General features: G+C 43.5%; 2 protein-coding genes across 2 annotated transcripts; both read left to right on the forward strand.

Moving 5' to 3' along the window:
* Nucleotides 1-1,662: 1,662 nt before the first annotated feature.
* LOC142948055 (cingulin-like protein 1) lies at nt 1,663-11,747 on the forward strand. The gene is made up of 18 exons (XM_076089935.1): nt 1,663-2,634; nt 2,709-2,803; nt 3,741-3,834; nt 3,932-4,027; nt 4,109-4,257; nt 5,036-5,177; nt 5,281-5,493; nt 5,586-5,792; nt 5,889-5,993; nt 6,194-6,346; nt 6,519-6,689; nt 6,998-7,150; nt 8,530-8,619; nt 9,753-9,836; nt 10,428-10,552; nt 10,818-10,926; nt 11,020-11,183; nt 11,290-11,747. Exons 1-18 carry the CDS (start codon nt 1,663-1,665, stop codon nt 11,366-11,368), a joined length of 3,201 nt encoding a protein of 1,066 aa, XP_075946050.1. The 3' UTR covers nt 11,369-11,747.
* Nucleotides 11,748-11,955: 208 nt separating this feature from the next.
* aqp9a (aquaporin 9a) lies at nt 11,956-15,661 on the forward strand. The gene is made up of 6 exons (XM_076089936.1): nt 11,956-12,057; nt 12,285-12,411; nt 13,340-13,477; nt 13,623-13,741; nt 14,501-14,718; nt 15,457-15,661. Exons 1-6 carry the CDS (start codon nt 11,956-11,958, stop codon nt 15,659-15,661), a joined length of 909 nt encoding a protein of 302 aa, XP_075946051.1.
* The last annotated feature ends 410 nt before the right edge of the window (nt 15,662-16,071 follow it).

The raw sequence follows: 16,071 nt of genomic DNA on the forward strand, positions 1-16,071 counted from the left end.
CTCTGCGGGGCTCAGTGGTGAGTTTAGGGTCATCATAATAATGTTGGTTGCTGCTGTTTTTCCATCTGTCAGTGTAAAGCTCAAGTTGTGACTTTTTGATTGACGTTTCCTCGATGTAACGCAACTTAATGTGACTGTAGGTTGACGTTGTATGTTTTTTCACAAACTGTCACGTTGGACTTATAGTTTAACGTTGCTGCTAAAAGTGTGAATTGAAATTCACCACGTAAAACCGGATAAACGCAGATCTGCAGTAACAGTGACTGGCTCACAGTCTAACGTTAACGGACTCACGAACAGTGGAACTTTGAAGCTGAAAACGTGTGATGCAAAAGAAAATCCCTTTAAAATAATGGACAAAATGCACAGGAACTTAATTTAGACAAATGTGTCCCTCTTTTTCTTTTCTTTTTTACTAAAGGACACTTTATAAAAGGTAGTTAATGGTGCTATTAATAGATTATACATACTTTTCAAATGTTTCATGGAACAGTTATAAGCTATTTGAGAACATTTGGGTTGCCAGGTTGTAAAGAATCCACACACTTTGTCCTTTCAGCTTTTAAAGGTGTTATACTAGATATTCAGAGTGTTAAGCAAACAACGTTATGTAAAGCTATAGGTGATAATGTCTTCCTGGTCTCTTTCGCTCTGTTGTAATCTGAGCTTCTTCGTTCTTTTCTCGACAAAGCCGGCCCGCCGTCAAGAAAGTTTCAGTGCATGTTCGTGCATTTGAGCGTGCCCCACTAGTGAGCATCGTCGTGGAATCGAGTGCCCACCCTCTCAGCTCTGGCAGCACTTTTGGCGTAGTTTGCACAGTTAGCACCATTACCTGTGAGCCGCCGGCTAAGCCGCCGCCATGTTGAGAGCCGTTGAGAGGCAATCTAAATGATCCCAAACTTGTACATAGCACCTTTAACCTGAGGTCAAACAGGCCTTTTGGTTCAGAAGAATTCAATGGTTTGGACAAAGCGAGTGTCATGCTGGAGGAAGATTTAGCACAGTCTGGCAACCCAAAACGTTTTCTTGTTAATGGCTTACAACTAACCTATAAAGCATTCGTCAATCAAGTATTAACATAATTAAAGCAGTCACAGAACCCTTTGTAAAGGGTGTCTAATTAAAAAGTAGGAGTACTTGTATATTTTTTCTGAATTATTATAAATGAGTTATTAATTGAAGCGACTATACTCAGGGATGGTGCTCTGAAGAAGAAACCGTTTTGTCCGCTGCACAACGCCTCCTGTGTTCTTGTGTTTCAGCCACACAGTAACATATTTGTTGACAAACATTTTCCTCGAGTGTCAGACCATGAAGTGGGTGACGACACCTCGGAGACCCCGGCCAGTTGTAGTCGTCATGCAGTCGTACAATAGTACACTGTCATGAGCACACAGTGGGAGCTGTTTTCATTGCACAGCAATATCTGGCTCTCGTCAGTGTCCATTTATTCTCTTTATATCGGCTGAGTGCAGCTGTGCGAAGAGCTCCCTCGATGTCTGTCATTGTGTCCCATGGCTCTGACCCTGCTCCAATGTTGTGTAAACACCAGCCTCCACTTGACCAACCTGATGCATCATTCTCCAATTTCCTTCAGTGTCATTTTTAACATGCCGGTTTGTTTTTTCTCACCAGTTCATCTGTTAATCCAGCAGAGTCACGATGGAGTCTCACAGGCTGAGCGGCTCTCCGGATGTCAGGATGCAGAGGAGCTACACGCAGCAACACGGTCCCAGAGGCAGCCAGGACAACATGTTTGGTGTCAGGGTGCAGATCCAAGGGATCAAAGGCCAACCCTACGTGGTTCTGAACAGTTCTGGCCAAGAGATCCACCGGGATGTCTCAGTTATCACTCACCAGGCGGGGTACAATCCTGGCATGGTGAGGAGGTCTGTGGAGGAAAGACCCTCTCCCTATGAGTCACAGAGGACTGCTACCTCCTCCATGTTACATTATCAGAAACACCCAGAGATTCTGAGACCTTATGACCCTGAAAGTAATAACATGAACTTAGTCCTTCCTTCCACAGCTTCAGTCGCTCGACCTGGACAGCTAAACGCTGGCGTTCATCCTGAGACTGCTAATGTGAATAAACCCAGGATCCCTCTGCCTGCTGAGGGCCCAGTGGGAGACCAAAGTGAGGTGGCCTTGAACAAGACCCCTTATTCAGGTGGACAAGTCCCTGCAAGGTCCCCAAACTCAGTGGACACAGAGTCCTTCATATCTGTTGGGAATCTAATAAGCCAGTTCAACAGCAGCCAGCGGAGGGGAAGGGGAGGCCCAAGGAACAGGTTGCAACCAGAGCAGTGTCGAAGGTCACGCAGCGTGGACAGCAGTCGAAACTATGACTCCTCGTCCTCGTCCTCTTCCTCCAGCAGAGCCTCGTCTCTGAAGGGCGTCAGGGGCGAGACCCCAGGTGGGATATATCCTCCGGGGTCAGCCAGGGCTCGACTCCTCGCCGGCGATGCCCCTTTGCCAAGGGAGGAGAACAAGCCCAGCCCACTGCTTAAAGGGCATCGTGGAAACGACACGATGTCTCCACATGCTGCCAAATTACTTCGCAGAGCAGAGAAACACTCCATGTCCAAATCATTTAGTGACCAGACTGATGAATCCGATGAAAGAGATACACAGGTAAAAGAGATGTGTGCCAAGGCACAGTTGCCATTTAAAAGTGTGTATTTATTTGCTGTATATCTTCTAACCAGGTGACTCCTGATCTTCTGAAAGGACAGCAAGAACTCTCAGTCGACCCACCTGAAGACACAGAAAAACAGATGCTGTTCACTTACCTCGAGGATGGGTAAGTGCCCCTCAGTCCTGAGTTCATTTAGTTAAAGGAAGGTGGAAAAATGGTTGGTTGCTTTCTTGCCAAGAGGCTGCAGCTAGATTAGTATAAGAGCAAAGCAACTTTATTTGTTTTGCACCTTTTAAACGGAGACAATTCAAAGTGGTTTACACAAGGCAAAGCAATCCATTAGTGCAGGATTTAACAAAAAGCTAAATAACATCAGTTAAATAGAATTATTTTTAAAAAGACTATGGTTTCAAGATCAACGTAACAGCACCTCCAAAGCTCACTAATTAACATGTTCAATTTTCTTTGTTTAAACGGACAAAAAAAACAGGAGTTATGTTCTGAACTATTTCGTGGCCGGGCGCAGTAACCATCAGGAGTCAAATAAAGATATAACGTGGTAATTAGTGAGCTTTAGATGTGCTGGAAGGCAGATTGTTTTACCTTTGGACAGAGCCAGGCTAGCTGTTTCCCCCTGTGTCCAGTCTTTGTGCTAAGCAACGCTAACTGGCTGCAGCTTCATATTATTGTACAAATAAAAGAGTGTATGAATCTGTTTCCAATCAACGTAAAGCAAGTTCCATTAAACAAGTGTTTCTTGGTGATTAGGTTGTAGTTGTGATCATGTAGTGCAGTCAGATGAGGGGGCTCTGCTCCAGCTGTGTGTGCTCACGCAGCAGTCAGGAATGCAGAGCATGTACTTGTTTCCACTGATAAAATAACTTCTTCACATGGAAAGTTTTTATGATCCATCAGTGGCTTTTTGATAAATATGTGCTGAAGCAGAGCTATTATTTAAAAAAACAACCGCTACCTATGGCGGGTCACGCCACCGGGACATCGGAACCGCCATGTCTTTGAATAGCAACTGACTAAATCAGATGTTATCATTACACCATGTCAGTACTGTTAGAGTTTGTGAAATATTTTTCTTGCTTCTCAGGACGGCTGACAATGACTCCACCACTCAGAAGAAAGTCTCCCTGCTGCTTGAAAAGGTCAAGTGGAAAGCTGCTGAAAATGTGGAGGAGGAGAAAGTGTGTGTTGGGATGAGATGTTTGCCAGTCAGCCTGATTTAACGTCTTTGTCTGAAACTAACGGTGATGTTGGGCGTCTCCTTTTTCACACATGTAGGATTATGCAGCTGAGGTGAAGCTTTTGCAGCACAAACAGGCAGCGCTGGAGAGAGAAGTGTCTGAATTAAAGCAAAAACTGGAAACAGAGATTAAGGTCAGTGCAGTCCCATGCTGCTGATTCACCTCTGAAACACTCACTATTCCAGTGACTGATGATGTTGTTTTGGTTGTGCAGAATGAAAAGACTCTAGCCAAGGCTTGTGAAAAGGCCAGGACAGAGAAGAAGAAACTTCAGGAAGAGTTGGCCAACAGTCAGGAGCAGCTTTTCAAACTCAGCGGCAGACTGGCTGAGATCGAGGCCCAACTTCAGTCCACCAAACAGGAGTAAGGATTTGACCTTCGGGTCGTTCACAAAGTTTACAATGAATCTGCCATGTAAAAATATGCAAGTCTTATCAGCTTAATGAGGGCTTCCAAAAAGAAAGGTGTCTAATTTGAATCCCCCAAAATGTCATCCAATAAAGACTAGCCTGTCATGGCTAACGATTGTTTGGCTTCAGGAAGTCACTGCACCCGGCCTAGTCCAGCACATGTGTAAACAATTGAGCTTTAGATGTACTGGTAGGTGGATTTTGTTATCGTTAGCTTGCGGTTTCCCCCTGAATCCAGCCTTTATGCTAAGCTAAGCTAATCAGCTTCATATTTAGCATGCAGATGTGAGAGTGGCGGTCATCTAACTTGCGGTAAGAAAGCGAATGAACGTTTACCTCGTAACGTTGAACTATTCCTTGAAATGATTCCAGTGTCGCAAAACAAAGTGTATCAAACAGAGTTAGATTTTTTCCAGGGATAGCAAATGAAAACGTTTTTAAATGCAGAACTAAATATAATAACTCAATACTATGTTCCACTTTCTTTTACTCAGCTTCTGCTAATACTTGAAGTTTATTCAAGTGAACTGATGTATGATCTGATGGAGGTCATTTGACTGGAAGCAGGGTCAAATACCATTTGGATTAAGTGTGCAGATGTACTTTTTTGTTATCTAGTCCTACTGAGCACCTTTCTAAAACTTTGAAGCATGGGAAGCGGCCTTCTTTTCTTGATCTAAAATATATCTGTCATATTTCCGCCTTTCGTGCATATTTGTGCGCGTTGTAAGGCTGGCCCAGATGAAGGCAGAGAGAGAGAGATCTAAGACGGAGATGAAAGACCTTCAGCAGCAGCTCTCTGAGATGCATGACGAGCTGGACCAAGCCAAGAAGGTGGAGGTGATTAATGCAGATAAAGAAGTCCTTCTGGAGGTAAATTAAACCACATGAACAAGGCACACAAATCAACAGCAGCTGTAAAGCTCCCTCACGGGACTCAAGGTAGTGACGTAGTGTCTTAATGGATGTCTGTCAGGATATGGCGCAGCTGCGTGTGGACTTTCAGGAGATGCTACAGGTGAAGGAGGAGCAGGAGGAGGTGCTGCACCACAGGGAGAGGGAGCTCAGTGCCCTGAAGGGGGCGCTCAAAGAGGAGGTGGAGTCTCACGATGCATACATGGGCGCTCTGAAGGATGAATATGAAAATGCGCTTGAAAAGCTGCTCAGGGATTTAGAGATGGCTAAAGAGGTAACAGTGAAGACATGGATCTCTACTGTCTCTCTTTATTTCCAAAAGCGAAAACATGTTTTCATCGTTGACTCCTCCGTCCTGAATCACAGTGCAGCGCTCTGCTGGGTCGAGACAATGCCGAAGCAGAGGAGGAGAGAGGCACAGCCCAGGTGCAGTTGAAGGAATTGAGCCAGGACAGAGATCAGCTGAGAGGAAAGGTGCAGGAGCTGCACAACAAGGTGGATCAGCTGAGTCTGACAGCTCAGGAGTCTAACGCCACAGAGAGACTGCTGGAGCAGAGAGCAAGGCAGCTGGAGGTGAGACAACTGATTTACTTAACTTTGTTTGTAGATGTTCTCTTCTTCTATTCTGCCATTTTCTTTGGATATGCCATTGTTTTCCTTATTCTCCAGAGGGAAAAGCAGCAGGTTGAGGAAGCGCTGACGGAGGTTAGGGGGAATGAGGAGGAGATGTGTCAGTCTAACCACTTGCTGCTCACTCGATTGGAGGACGTGCAGGTAACGCCAGTTTGCTGTTAGCTTTAAGGAAAACGCTTGGTGGTGTCCTCGTGGTCTAAGATGCATCACATAGAACTGCTTCTTACTTTGTTGCATGCCATCCCGTCTCCTCGCACGTTTCTACACCATGAACTGCCTTTTTTTAGCCATGCTTAGAAGCTCACAGTTGTCGCCATTTTCTTTTGTGTTTTCTTTCCCAGAGTAAGCTGACCAAGCTAAATCATGAGCACAGGGACCTGAAGGAGAAACTCAAGGAGGAGAGGAAACAAATAGAGGAGCTGTGGAAGACAAAAACTGAGCTGGAGGATGAGAGGAGGCTGCAGGACAGGAATGTGGAGCAACTGCAGAGGAAGGTGAGAGGTGTACCTGGACTATTTATTAGACTTTTATTTAATCTGTCATCTCAACCCCATAAACCACATGAGATCAGCCGAAACAGGTGATATTTCTTGTGCTCGGATAGTCTTGTCCATGTACCCAAAGAGGTCCTCTTATCTCACTGGAGAAACCCTTTGTTAATCTCAGATGAACACCATTATGGACGAGTGCGAGGCGTCTACAGAAGTACTTCAGGACCAGGTTGATGAGGCCAGAGAGAAGAGTCAGAGGGAGTTGGACGAGCTGCGGAGACAGCAGCAGGAAAAGGGAGCAGAGCTGGAGAAATCCCGTCAGGCTGCCAAAAAACTTCAGGAAGAGGTGTGGTCCTCATTGTCTCTCTGAATCACCAGCATGTGGCTTCAACTGCCTGAGTTACCAATAAAATAAAATGTCAACACTAGGATGGAAAGGAGTTTGTTTTTCTTCTTCTTCTTAATGGATCTTAAAACAAGTTTTTGTGTGAGTTTAAACAGAGATAGAAAAGTAGTCACAGATGTGTTATAAGACTTGAATAACTCTGCATTCCTGCACACATGTGAGACTGATGGACCATTACCTAATGGCAGATGCCGCATGTTACCTTATCTTACAGTGTGTGTTTCTTCTGTGGTCTGTTATGAGTTCAGCTGCTTCCTCTGGAGGAGGATCTGCGGCGGTGTCGCAGGGAGCAGCAGGAGGCCCAGCTGAGGGGCCGGCAGCTGGAGCAGAGGGTGGAGGAGCTGGAGGAGAAGAACGCAGCCACGGTGGGAGAGCGAGAGCGCCAGGTCAAACTCTTGGAGGTAAACGTCTACGCAACTTAGGAAATGTAAGGTGTACTCCAGCGATTTAGTATTGCACTTCCATAATGTCGGGGGACTCGCAAGAGAAAAGAAGACTTTAAGTTCATAGTATGGGTCAAAATACTGGGACATAAATTTCATCTTTCATTAGACCTTCTCTGACTCGCCGTCCCCACTTTGCAATGCAAGGTTTTTGTTATAAATCTGTGGTATTCAAGTCCAAGCTGACCTCTCAGACTTCCCTCCAAAGCCACAGAGGACACTACACAACTATTTTCACAGCCTGAATAATAACCACGACTAGTAAACTGCATACAAGGTATAATCAGCGGAGTGCCTCTTTAAGATGCGGTCAGAACATAAACAGGCATCCGAATGATAGGTATACTTTGTCCCAGTGCAGGATGTAGAAATTAAGATACATCTCCATCGACATGAACACTTATCAATTGTTGTTTATGAATGAAAAGAGGAATAAATAGAATAACTAGAGGCCATCTTGCGGTGGGATCACACCAGTCACAACGCCAAATCACTATCGCTGTGACAAAATCTGTCCAGAGACATATAAACACCTGGTAAAGTACTCAAAACTGCTTCTGTGGTAGTCCCAGTGTCTCCAGGACATTATGCCGTGAAGACACACACAGACTCACAAGGTGGAAACAATCTGAATCTGACAGGTTCTTGTGCAACTTGTGCAAATGAAATAAAATATCTCTGAGTTCACAGTAGATCTCGTCCTTTAGATCCGAATCTTCCCAAAGTGGAGTTATAATAAGTTTAGGTAATAACAGCAAAGTTTCCTGGCATAATAATAGTCTGTATATATGTTTGCTAAAAAGCTACAATTCTAAACTGATGATCATCTGGAGCTTTCCATTAGGAACTGTACTCTCAGAGCACTCAGTCCAACATGCTTCAGTTCATCATTATGCTTTGAATCGGTTCAGCTGCCAGTATTTGCACTCACTTTTTCCTGTGAACTATAAGGGCGCTGAAAAGAGCCACAGCAACAAAGATCTCACAGCTGAGCACTGTTTCTCTTGCTGATGACAAAACATGACACGGCGACACCAGCGTGATCACTGTTGACACTGCCTATCGACCGAGGAAGCTCATGTTTACTGTTCAAAGTTATCAGACCTGTCTGGGTGTTCTCAGGAATCGTCTTTCACTCTTCCCCCCTTTCCCAGCGTCAAACACTAAAACCTGAACACATCACAGGCTATTATCTTTGTCTTACTGTAATTATTTCCACAGCTTTCTCCACAGCCTCAAGACATGGATTCATCATGCCCTCTGTGCTTTATAGCGTAATGCAGTATATTAACTTGATAATGGTTTGACACATTTTTCATGTGTTCCTCTTCTCTCAGGGACGCATCAGCCAACTAGAGGAGGATCTTAATGATGAGCGCAGCAGTGCTGACCGCCTGATGGAACGATTAGACAAAACCAAAGAGCAGGCAGGTTCACTCCCTCCCTCTTTTACAGCATTTGCTAACAATCATAATTCCCCCAACTGTTCAGTTTGAAGACCCAGCCCTACATCTGTTCCTACTATAAACAGATTTTGGGCAGAGTACTCAGATTTCAGAATGCTCACTTTGTAACAAGAAACAAGACTGAACGGCACTTACTTGATATATGTTTCTTCCTCTCTGATGGCGTCACAAGAGCCTCATGTCCTCAGTTTGCCTGTGAAGTAGGCCACCATTCATGGGAGCAATGTGGTGCAGACTAATTGACACAAAACACAGTGCAAAGACAAAAAAAAACAGCAAACTATTGTGAGCAGCTTTTCACACTCCCTTCACTGGGCCTCTGGATGTTATTAGAGAGGAAAGAAGCCTTTAGATCAGATATGGCGGCTCAGACCAGACAGCATTTCCTCTGGTTTTAGGAGTTAAGCTGAACACTTTTAATTTAACCTGAAAGTGCCCGTCAACGGGTGCTGTTTTTTTTAATAAGGTTGTGTTTTCAGTCAATAGGGAAAACAGTACGCATAGAGTTCAAGCCCATATTTAGCTCTGTGGTTAGACATTGGCATAAAGAATCTAATTATGTTGATATTTATGAAAGATGGGATAATTTAACCTCTTTGAGTGACAAACACTTATTAAAATGAAGCTAAGTGAGAAGTTCAGAGGGTAAATGTCTCCGGGATTAAGAGGTTTAGACTCAAATGAAGAGATGAGGAGGCAGCAGGGAGAGTTTCATTGAATTAGTTTATGACAAAAAATGAATTATACTTACAGCTTGCATTCAAAACAGACAGAAGTAACAGATGGTAACAGAAGAGGGAAACCACACAGACTAAATACACAAGGGACTAATTAACTAATGAAACACAGGTGAGATAATAAACAGGCGGGAATAAAACAAAGGAAGGAAGTAGAACAAGACATGACACTATCAAAATGAAACAGGAAACAAGCTACAAACAATACTATGACAAGGTCACAAGACATAACGGCTTGGAAACACAGTTCTAATCTTTAAAGGGACAGTTCAAAATTGTACTTCAGCACAGTACTTTTTTAAATGTTATATTTCACCACTGCTGAAAGGTAAACTGTGTTCCTCCTCTCTGTGACAGATGGATCAGATGAGGAGTGAGCTGATGCAGGAAAAAGCAGTCAGGCAGGACCTGGAGTGTGACAAGATGAGCCTGGAGAGACAGGTACTGACCTCTGACCCCATGCAACGCCTGGAAAACAAAATACAGTCTTTGTTTTTTGACAAAAAAATCTATTTATGGTTTATAATACGCATATTTGATTTGGCATAGGTTTTGCATCAGATGTGCTTCCTGATGTAACCCCCCCCCCCCATTCACAATGGCTGGAAGAGGGGTACTTACATTACTGTACATATATTTGCGATTTATAATCGCACAGGCGGGAAACACATAAAGGCAGGAAGTTTTTAAAACGAGAGACAGAAGTTGAGTACACCAAAATTAAACAGAAAATAAGAGAAACATAATCTTGGGTAGAGCGGGAGATGACATCTGGCATCAGATCTGGAGGACATTCAACAGCACAGATAATCCAGCATCATTACTCTCTGCTGACAGCTAAATGTTCTTGTAAACAAACACAGGTTCTGGCACAATGCTGTATTTCTTGTAGTTGAGTGGAATAATGTGAAACCATTGGCTGGACTTTGTATTGCGCCATTTGTGTCCTCCTGTTCTTTGCTCCACAGTGAAAACTCCCCCTTTAAATTTTGTCAAATGAATGTCATTCTTCTGTTTCATTTCCTCTGTCAGAATAAAGACCTGAGGAGCAGAGTGACTCATCTCGAAGGATCGCAGAGGACCAACCAGGATTCACTCGTCTCCAAACTTAACAGTCGCATCCAGGAACTTGAGGAAAGGTTGCAAGGAGAAGAGAGGTGATCACCTGCACATTAAATAATGACCTTTATGTCTCTTAACAAAACAGTAAATGTGGACAGAGCTTGTATTTACCAGCGCAGGATAACACTTTGGATAATGGTTCCATCAGATACTTGATGGTTGCTGTCGAGCAGTGAACCCACTCATATCACTTCCCCTGTGGTTGTAAGAGTGAGAGTATCTCCGGTCTGAAACACACTAGGTGTTGAGTTACAGGAAGCTGCAGCAGCGACGTGATCTCTTGGTGCCTTTTCCTCTCAGAGACAACAACAGCCTGCAACAAGCCAACCGCAAGCTGGAACGCAAGGTGAAGGAGATGAAGATGCAGACAGACGAGGAACACGTCAACCTGCAGAGCCAGAGAGACCAGGTAGACACGTCTTTAAAAACTAAGTTATCAAGTAGTCAGGAGCCGCAGACTTGACTCGTGACTCATCATATCTCCCTTTTGTGAACTCTGCAGCTGACTCAGAGACTGAAGACGGCGAAGAGGCAGATGGACGAGGCGGAGGAGGAGATCGAGCGTCTGGAACACGGCAAAAAGAAGCTGCAGAGAGAAATGGATGAGCAGATCGAGGCCAACGAGCAGCTTAACGGCCAACTGAGTTCACTGCGGAACGACATGAGGTGACCACTCACCTTCTGCCCCTGAGTTTCTGCGTTTAATATATACGGTGTTACTTTAAATCAAGTTGTTCTTTAACTCTGTCATTTTACTTCCGTGCATTAACAGGCGTAAGAGGAAATCTCCTCCTCTCAGTAGGACCGTGGAGGACGACGGGAACGACGTGGATGACTTTGGATCTGATTGACTGGCATGACATGCTGTCATTTCTGGACTTTATTAAGAAATGTTGGACTTACAGGGAAGAAATTGATATCATAATTCAACATAACCCCTTTAACAAACTCAGGTGTGATTTCATGATGTTTCCAGTTGTCAAGTCTGACCTCTTGTGGCAACATGTATAACTACAATACCTGACAAACTGATGTTTTACAATGCAGCAGATAAACTGGCTTATTCACCTGTACTCATATTCATTAATTTGTTCATAAGTTATTCCTTTCCAGTGTGCGTTTATTTACAACTGTGAATATTAAACTAATGAATAAATAAAATTAAGTTTGTACATCTCAAGAAACTCTTAAAAGAAGCAGCTTGTTTGTCCTGCGACGGCAAAAAACAAATACGGAGAAATGGAAATAAAATATAAATCACAGCTCATGAAACTTTGTGTGTGTCGCCGAGTCTGATGAGAGGATTGTGATGGTTTTGCCAGTGGATCAATGGTCTGTTCTGAGTGGCTGCGGTCGAGTAGAGGTGGAGGTTTGACAACTCCAGAGGTTCACACTGCTGGGAATTTAGTAGTTTTAACAGCAATTGGGACAGTTATACATGGAAATACAACAAAAGAGAAGCATGAGGCAACACTGTGCTCTCAAACATGGAATACTCAAGGAATTCCTGGCAGAATTCCTGGGGACATTTGTCTTGGTTGTAAGTAGCATTTTGCATTATAAAATTGTGTTTTCTTCTCACGTTAATTGCAATTGAGTGCAATTCTTTACACAATATATTTGCTTTAGAAGTTGTTTAGTCTGAGGTCTTGTATATGTGTTCATGTTCGTTGAGTTCCAGGCTGCTCCAGCTTATGCTAAGAAATCTACATGTCCCTCTGTGATGTTAGTGAACATCTGCTGTTCTCCTCCTCTCTGGTTTGTCAGTTGTTTGGCTGTGGCTCAGTCGCTCAGACCGTCCTCAGTCGAAACAGCCTGGGTGAGCCTCTCACCGTCCACATCGGCTTCTCCGTGGGACTGATGATGGCGGCGTACGTGGCCGGTGGAGTCTCAGGTAAATGTGGTTTCCACTCAAGTCGAACTCATTTCACATGAGCCACCACTCCCCACAACTTTGATATGGCTCTTGGAATTGAATACATGTGCGATGCAGTTAAATAAATAATAATTGTTGGGTGTTGTTATGATCAAGTTTCTACTCTTTCTGCTGGGTATTGGCTTCCTGTCAAATCAAGGGAATAAATATCATCAGTTTTAATAATATACTTCTTTGCTGGATTTAATATATTGTTTCGCGCTACAGACTCCATTAAAATACTTTATAGTTGATGCAAACAACCTGAAACAGTTCTCTTGTATGTGCTGTAATGTAAACATGAGGTTTGCAGCTTGTAATAATATAACTTTATGACGTCCTGTCCAGCCATTTGCCAGTGTCGGCAGGGTCGTGCCAGTTCTCTGTCCAGATCCAATGAAAGCGTACTGACCATCGATTTGTTAGTGTTGGTGCACAGCCTTTCCAGGGTCATGCATAACCCTGGGCACTAAATGTCCTGCAAAGTCCATTGATCACAGGCTACGTTCATCACACCAAACGAGACTGCCCGACTCGTCGGAGCAGCAGCTACTTCCAATTTTACAAACAAAAGGACCAAACAGAATTCATGGAGACAGATCGCTGACGGATGACAGATGTTTTAAAAATGTATAAAAATTAGCAGGATGTGAGCGCAGCAGAACAGAACAATGCTCCCTTTTGTTTGATTTTTCTTACTCATTGGTTGAATTTCTAATATGTGACCATTATTCTGCCTCTTTGCCTGTGAGCATACATAACAAAACCCAGCACCGCCCCGGGGGCCGCTCTCCTTCTGCTGCCCCTCGTAAATGTGACAGCCTCACTAATGATGGAGAGGATATCATGCCAGACTCCCCCACCCACTGCACCCCTCTTTCACTCTCTGCTTTGTCTTTCGTCCCAGGGGGCCATGTGAACCCCGCTGTGTCTCTGGCCATGGTGATTCTGGGCAAACTGAAGATTTGGAAGTTTCCCTTCTACGTCATTGCTCAGTTTCTCGGTGCTTTTGCTGGAGCTGCCGCAGTCTTTGGATTATACTATGGTGAATACACCTGAACTTTATCCCCTTACACTTGCATATTAAACCATACCAGTTGGCCATGACTGTCACAGTAGAAGTATTTCAGCTACATGTTCATAGTAATTAAATACTAATGGTTACAACTATTTATTTGTCCTCCTCACAGATGCTTTCATGGACTTCACCAGTGGGATTCTGTCAGTGACGGGAATCAACGCGACAGGTCACATTTTTGCTTCCTACCCTGCGAGACACTTGTCTGTCCTCGGCGGCTTCATCGATCAGGTGAGCTCTAGTCACGGTGACCTAATGACCTCCCAAATAAATTGTGCATCGCCGCTCTCATTCAGCCTTTAAATTGTGTCTGGCAAATGTAGCTAATGCAAAATTGATTGCCCCATTTAGTCTGAGAATATCCCCTCTATTGCTTCAGCTTTGGGTCGAATGACCCATTTCCTGGCATTCACTGGAAGGTCAAATCTATACTTAACACCATTTTCCACCTTTTTAGTCGGTGCAGCGATCCAAAAAAAACACATCTACCATCTTAAAACTGTTGAAAACCACATCAGGTGAACAACTGAGATAAGTCTGACTAAACTCTAATCAGCGTGATTGTGCTCATGTTAATGTTTCATTTTGAATGTGTAACATTTTGAATTGTGTACAGGGCCCTGCCTCTAAATACTAAATAATTAATGATAATGAATAGCAGTTAAAACCTAGATTTGAACCCTTTAGATTAAACTTGTTTACAAATCAAAACAGCTGACCACTATACAGGTTAACGCGACACATTTTATTTAAAATACCATTATTCTAAAAGACATATGTGCACAAAGACATTCACATATATACAGACTTAGATATACATGAACGTAAAAGTTGTATGCAAAAATGTAATGTTAAAAAAACCTGTGCCGGAGATGTAGGAAGCTAAAAGCGCAGAGACCTCTTAAGTCAAGATAAACCGAATTACTCGACATACTCGTACTGCGTTGCCTGAACTCTGCAGTTTACCAAACAAATGTTCCACTCCCGCAGGTGGTGGGGACGGGTATGCTGGTCCTGTGTATCTTGGCTATTATTGATGATGAAAACATCGGAGCTCCCAAAGGCGTGCAGCCGCTGGCTATTGGTCTGATCATCATGGCCATCGGTGTGTCCATGGGACTGAACTGTGGCTACCCCCTGAACCCCGCCAGAGACCTGGGACCCCGACTGTTCACAGCTGCAGCAGGATGGGGGATGGAGGTCTTCAGGTAACTGCAGCAGAGGAAGACAGATCAGGGTGTTATGTTACGTTTAATGTGTGATTTCTCTTATCTACCTGGGTTGAACCAAATACAGGCAATACGATGTCCAAATACACCATCATTTATTTGATTTTTTATTTGTTTAGTAGAGCACCGCCATATGAAGAGAAGCAGGGAAACTAGATTTAGATTTTTTTGTTGTTCCAGATGGATATTAGTTTTCACAGCCAGTACATAGACACATACAGATGTACAGATGTTTTTTTTATTTTATCAACCTACTGTATATCATTTCTGTAGTTTAACTCAATTATTTCTTAGTTATCCTTTGGATTGTATGCATATGTTAGATGTGGCCTATTGAAATGTAATCGAGCTACATTATAGAAACATTTTAAATTGTGTCCATAATGGCGTGTTGTTTGTTGATGTTATTGCTTAATTATCATAAAACTTTTGTTCATTTGTCTATCTTGTCTATCTTTTGTCTATTTGTCTTATATTTATTAACACATTAATTTCGTCCAATAATAAATAAGCAGTTGATAGATTGTCATCCTGTTAACTGATTAGGACCTGAGCTGCTGACATGAACCATAGTGTTACATGAGGTCACACGCACTCGACAGATGCAGTCGATGCTTGTGAATGATCCGGTGGTGGCCCCGGTGATCTACAGGGGCCTCCGTGTGAGATTTATTTAACTCTTTCTGCCGATGTGTTTTCACACTTTGTCGCTTGCAGCACTGCAGACCACTGGTGGTGGATCCCTGTGGCGGGGCCCATGGTGGGGGGCGTGGTGGCAGCCGTCATCTACTACCTGCTCATCGAGATGCACCACCACCGCGATGCGCCCGAGAAGCCCCATGAGGAAGAGGAGGAGGAGGAAGACGAGGACGACGAGGACAGCAGTCTGAAGGACAAATATGAGATGATCACGATGAGCTAAACAAAACGGGAAAAAAGACATTAACACCCTTCCATCTGTAAAGACAGGCTTCCTCTGTCAGTGTCCACACCGATATTGGACTGTCTCATTTCCAATTTAACGTTTTATGTTTCATAAACACATGAAAATCTCAGTCCTGTTTGCTTAACATTGTTATTAATTTTCATATATATGTTGTAAATACTGTATTATAGATATTAGACCCTTTATTTGGCTATATTCAACAATTGGTACTGGACTAATAGTTTTACATTACTGCCAGTCTCCTTTACGTTTGCTCCCTTCTAGTTGAGTGGTTGTGATGATATTCTCTGTATATTCACTTAAAAAAACATGTTTTTTGTTGTAACTTGTAATTGTTTTCTGATTTTGCAAACCACGAGGACTCCTCCCCTCCTGTTCTTTATTAA

The sequence above is a fragment of the Anarhichas minor genome, unplaced genomic scaffold, assembly GCF_050575085.1.
Source record: "Anarhichas minor isolate MPS153535 unplaced genomic scaffold, ASM5057508v1 ptg000011l, whole genome shotgun sequence".
In the NCBI taxonomy this organism is placed as follows: domain Eukaryota; kingdom Metazoa; phylum Chordata; class Actinopteri; order Perciformes; family Anarhichadidae; genus Anarhichas; species Anarhichas minor.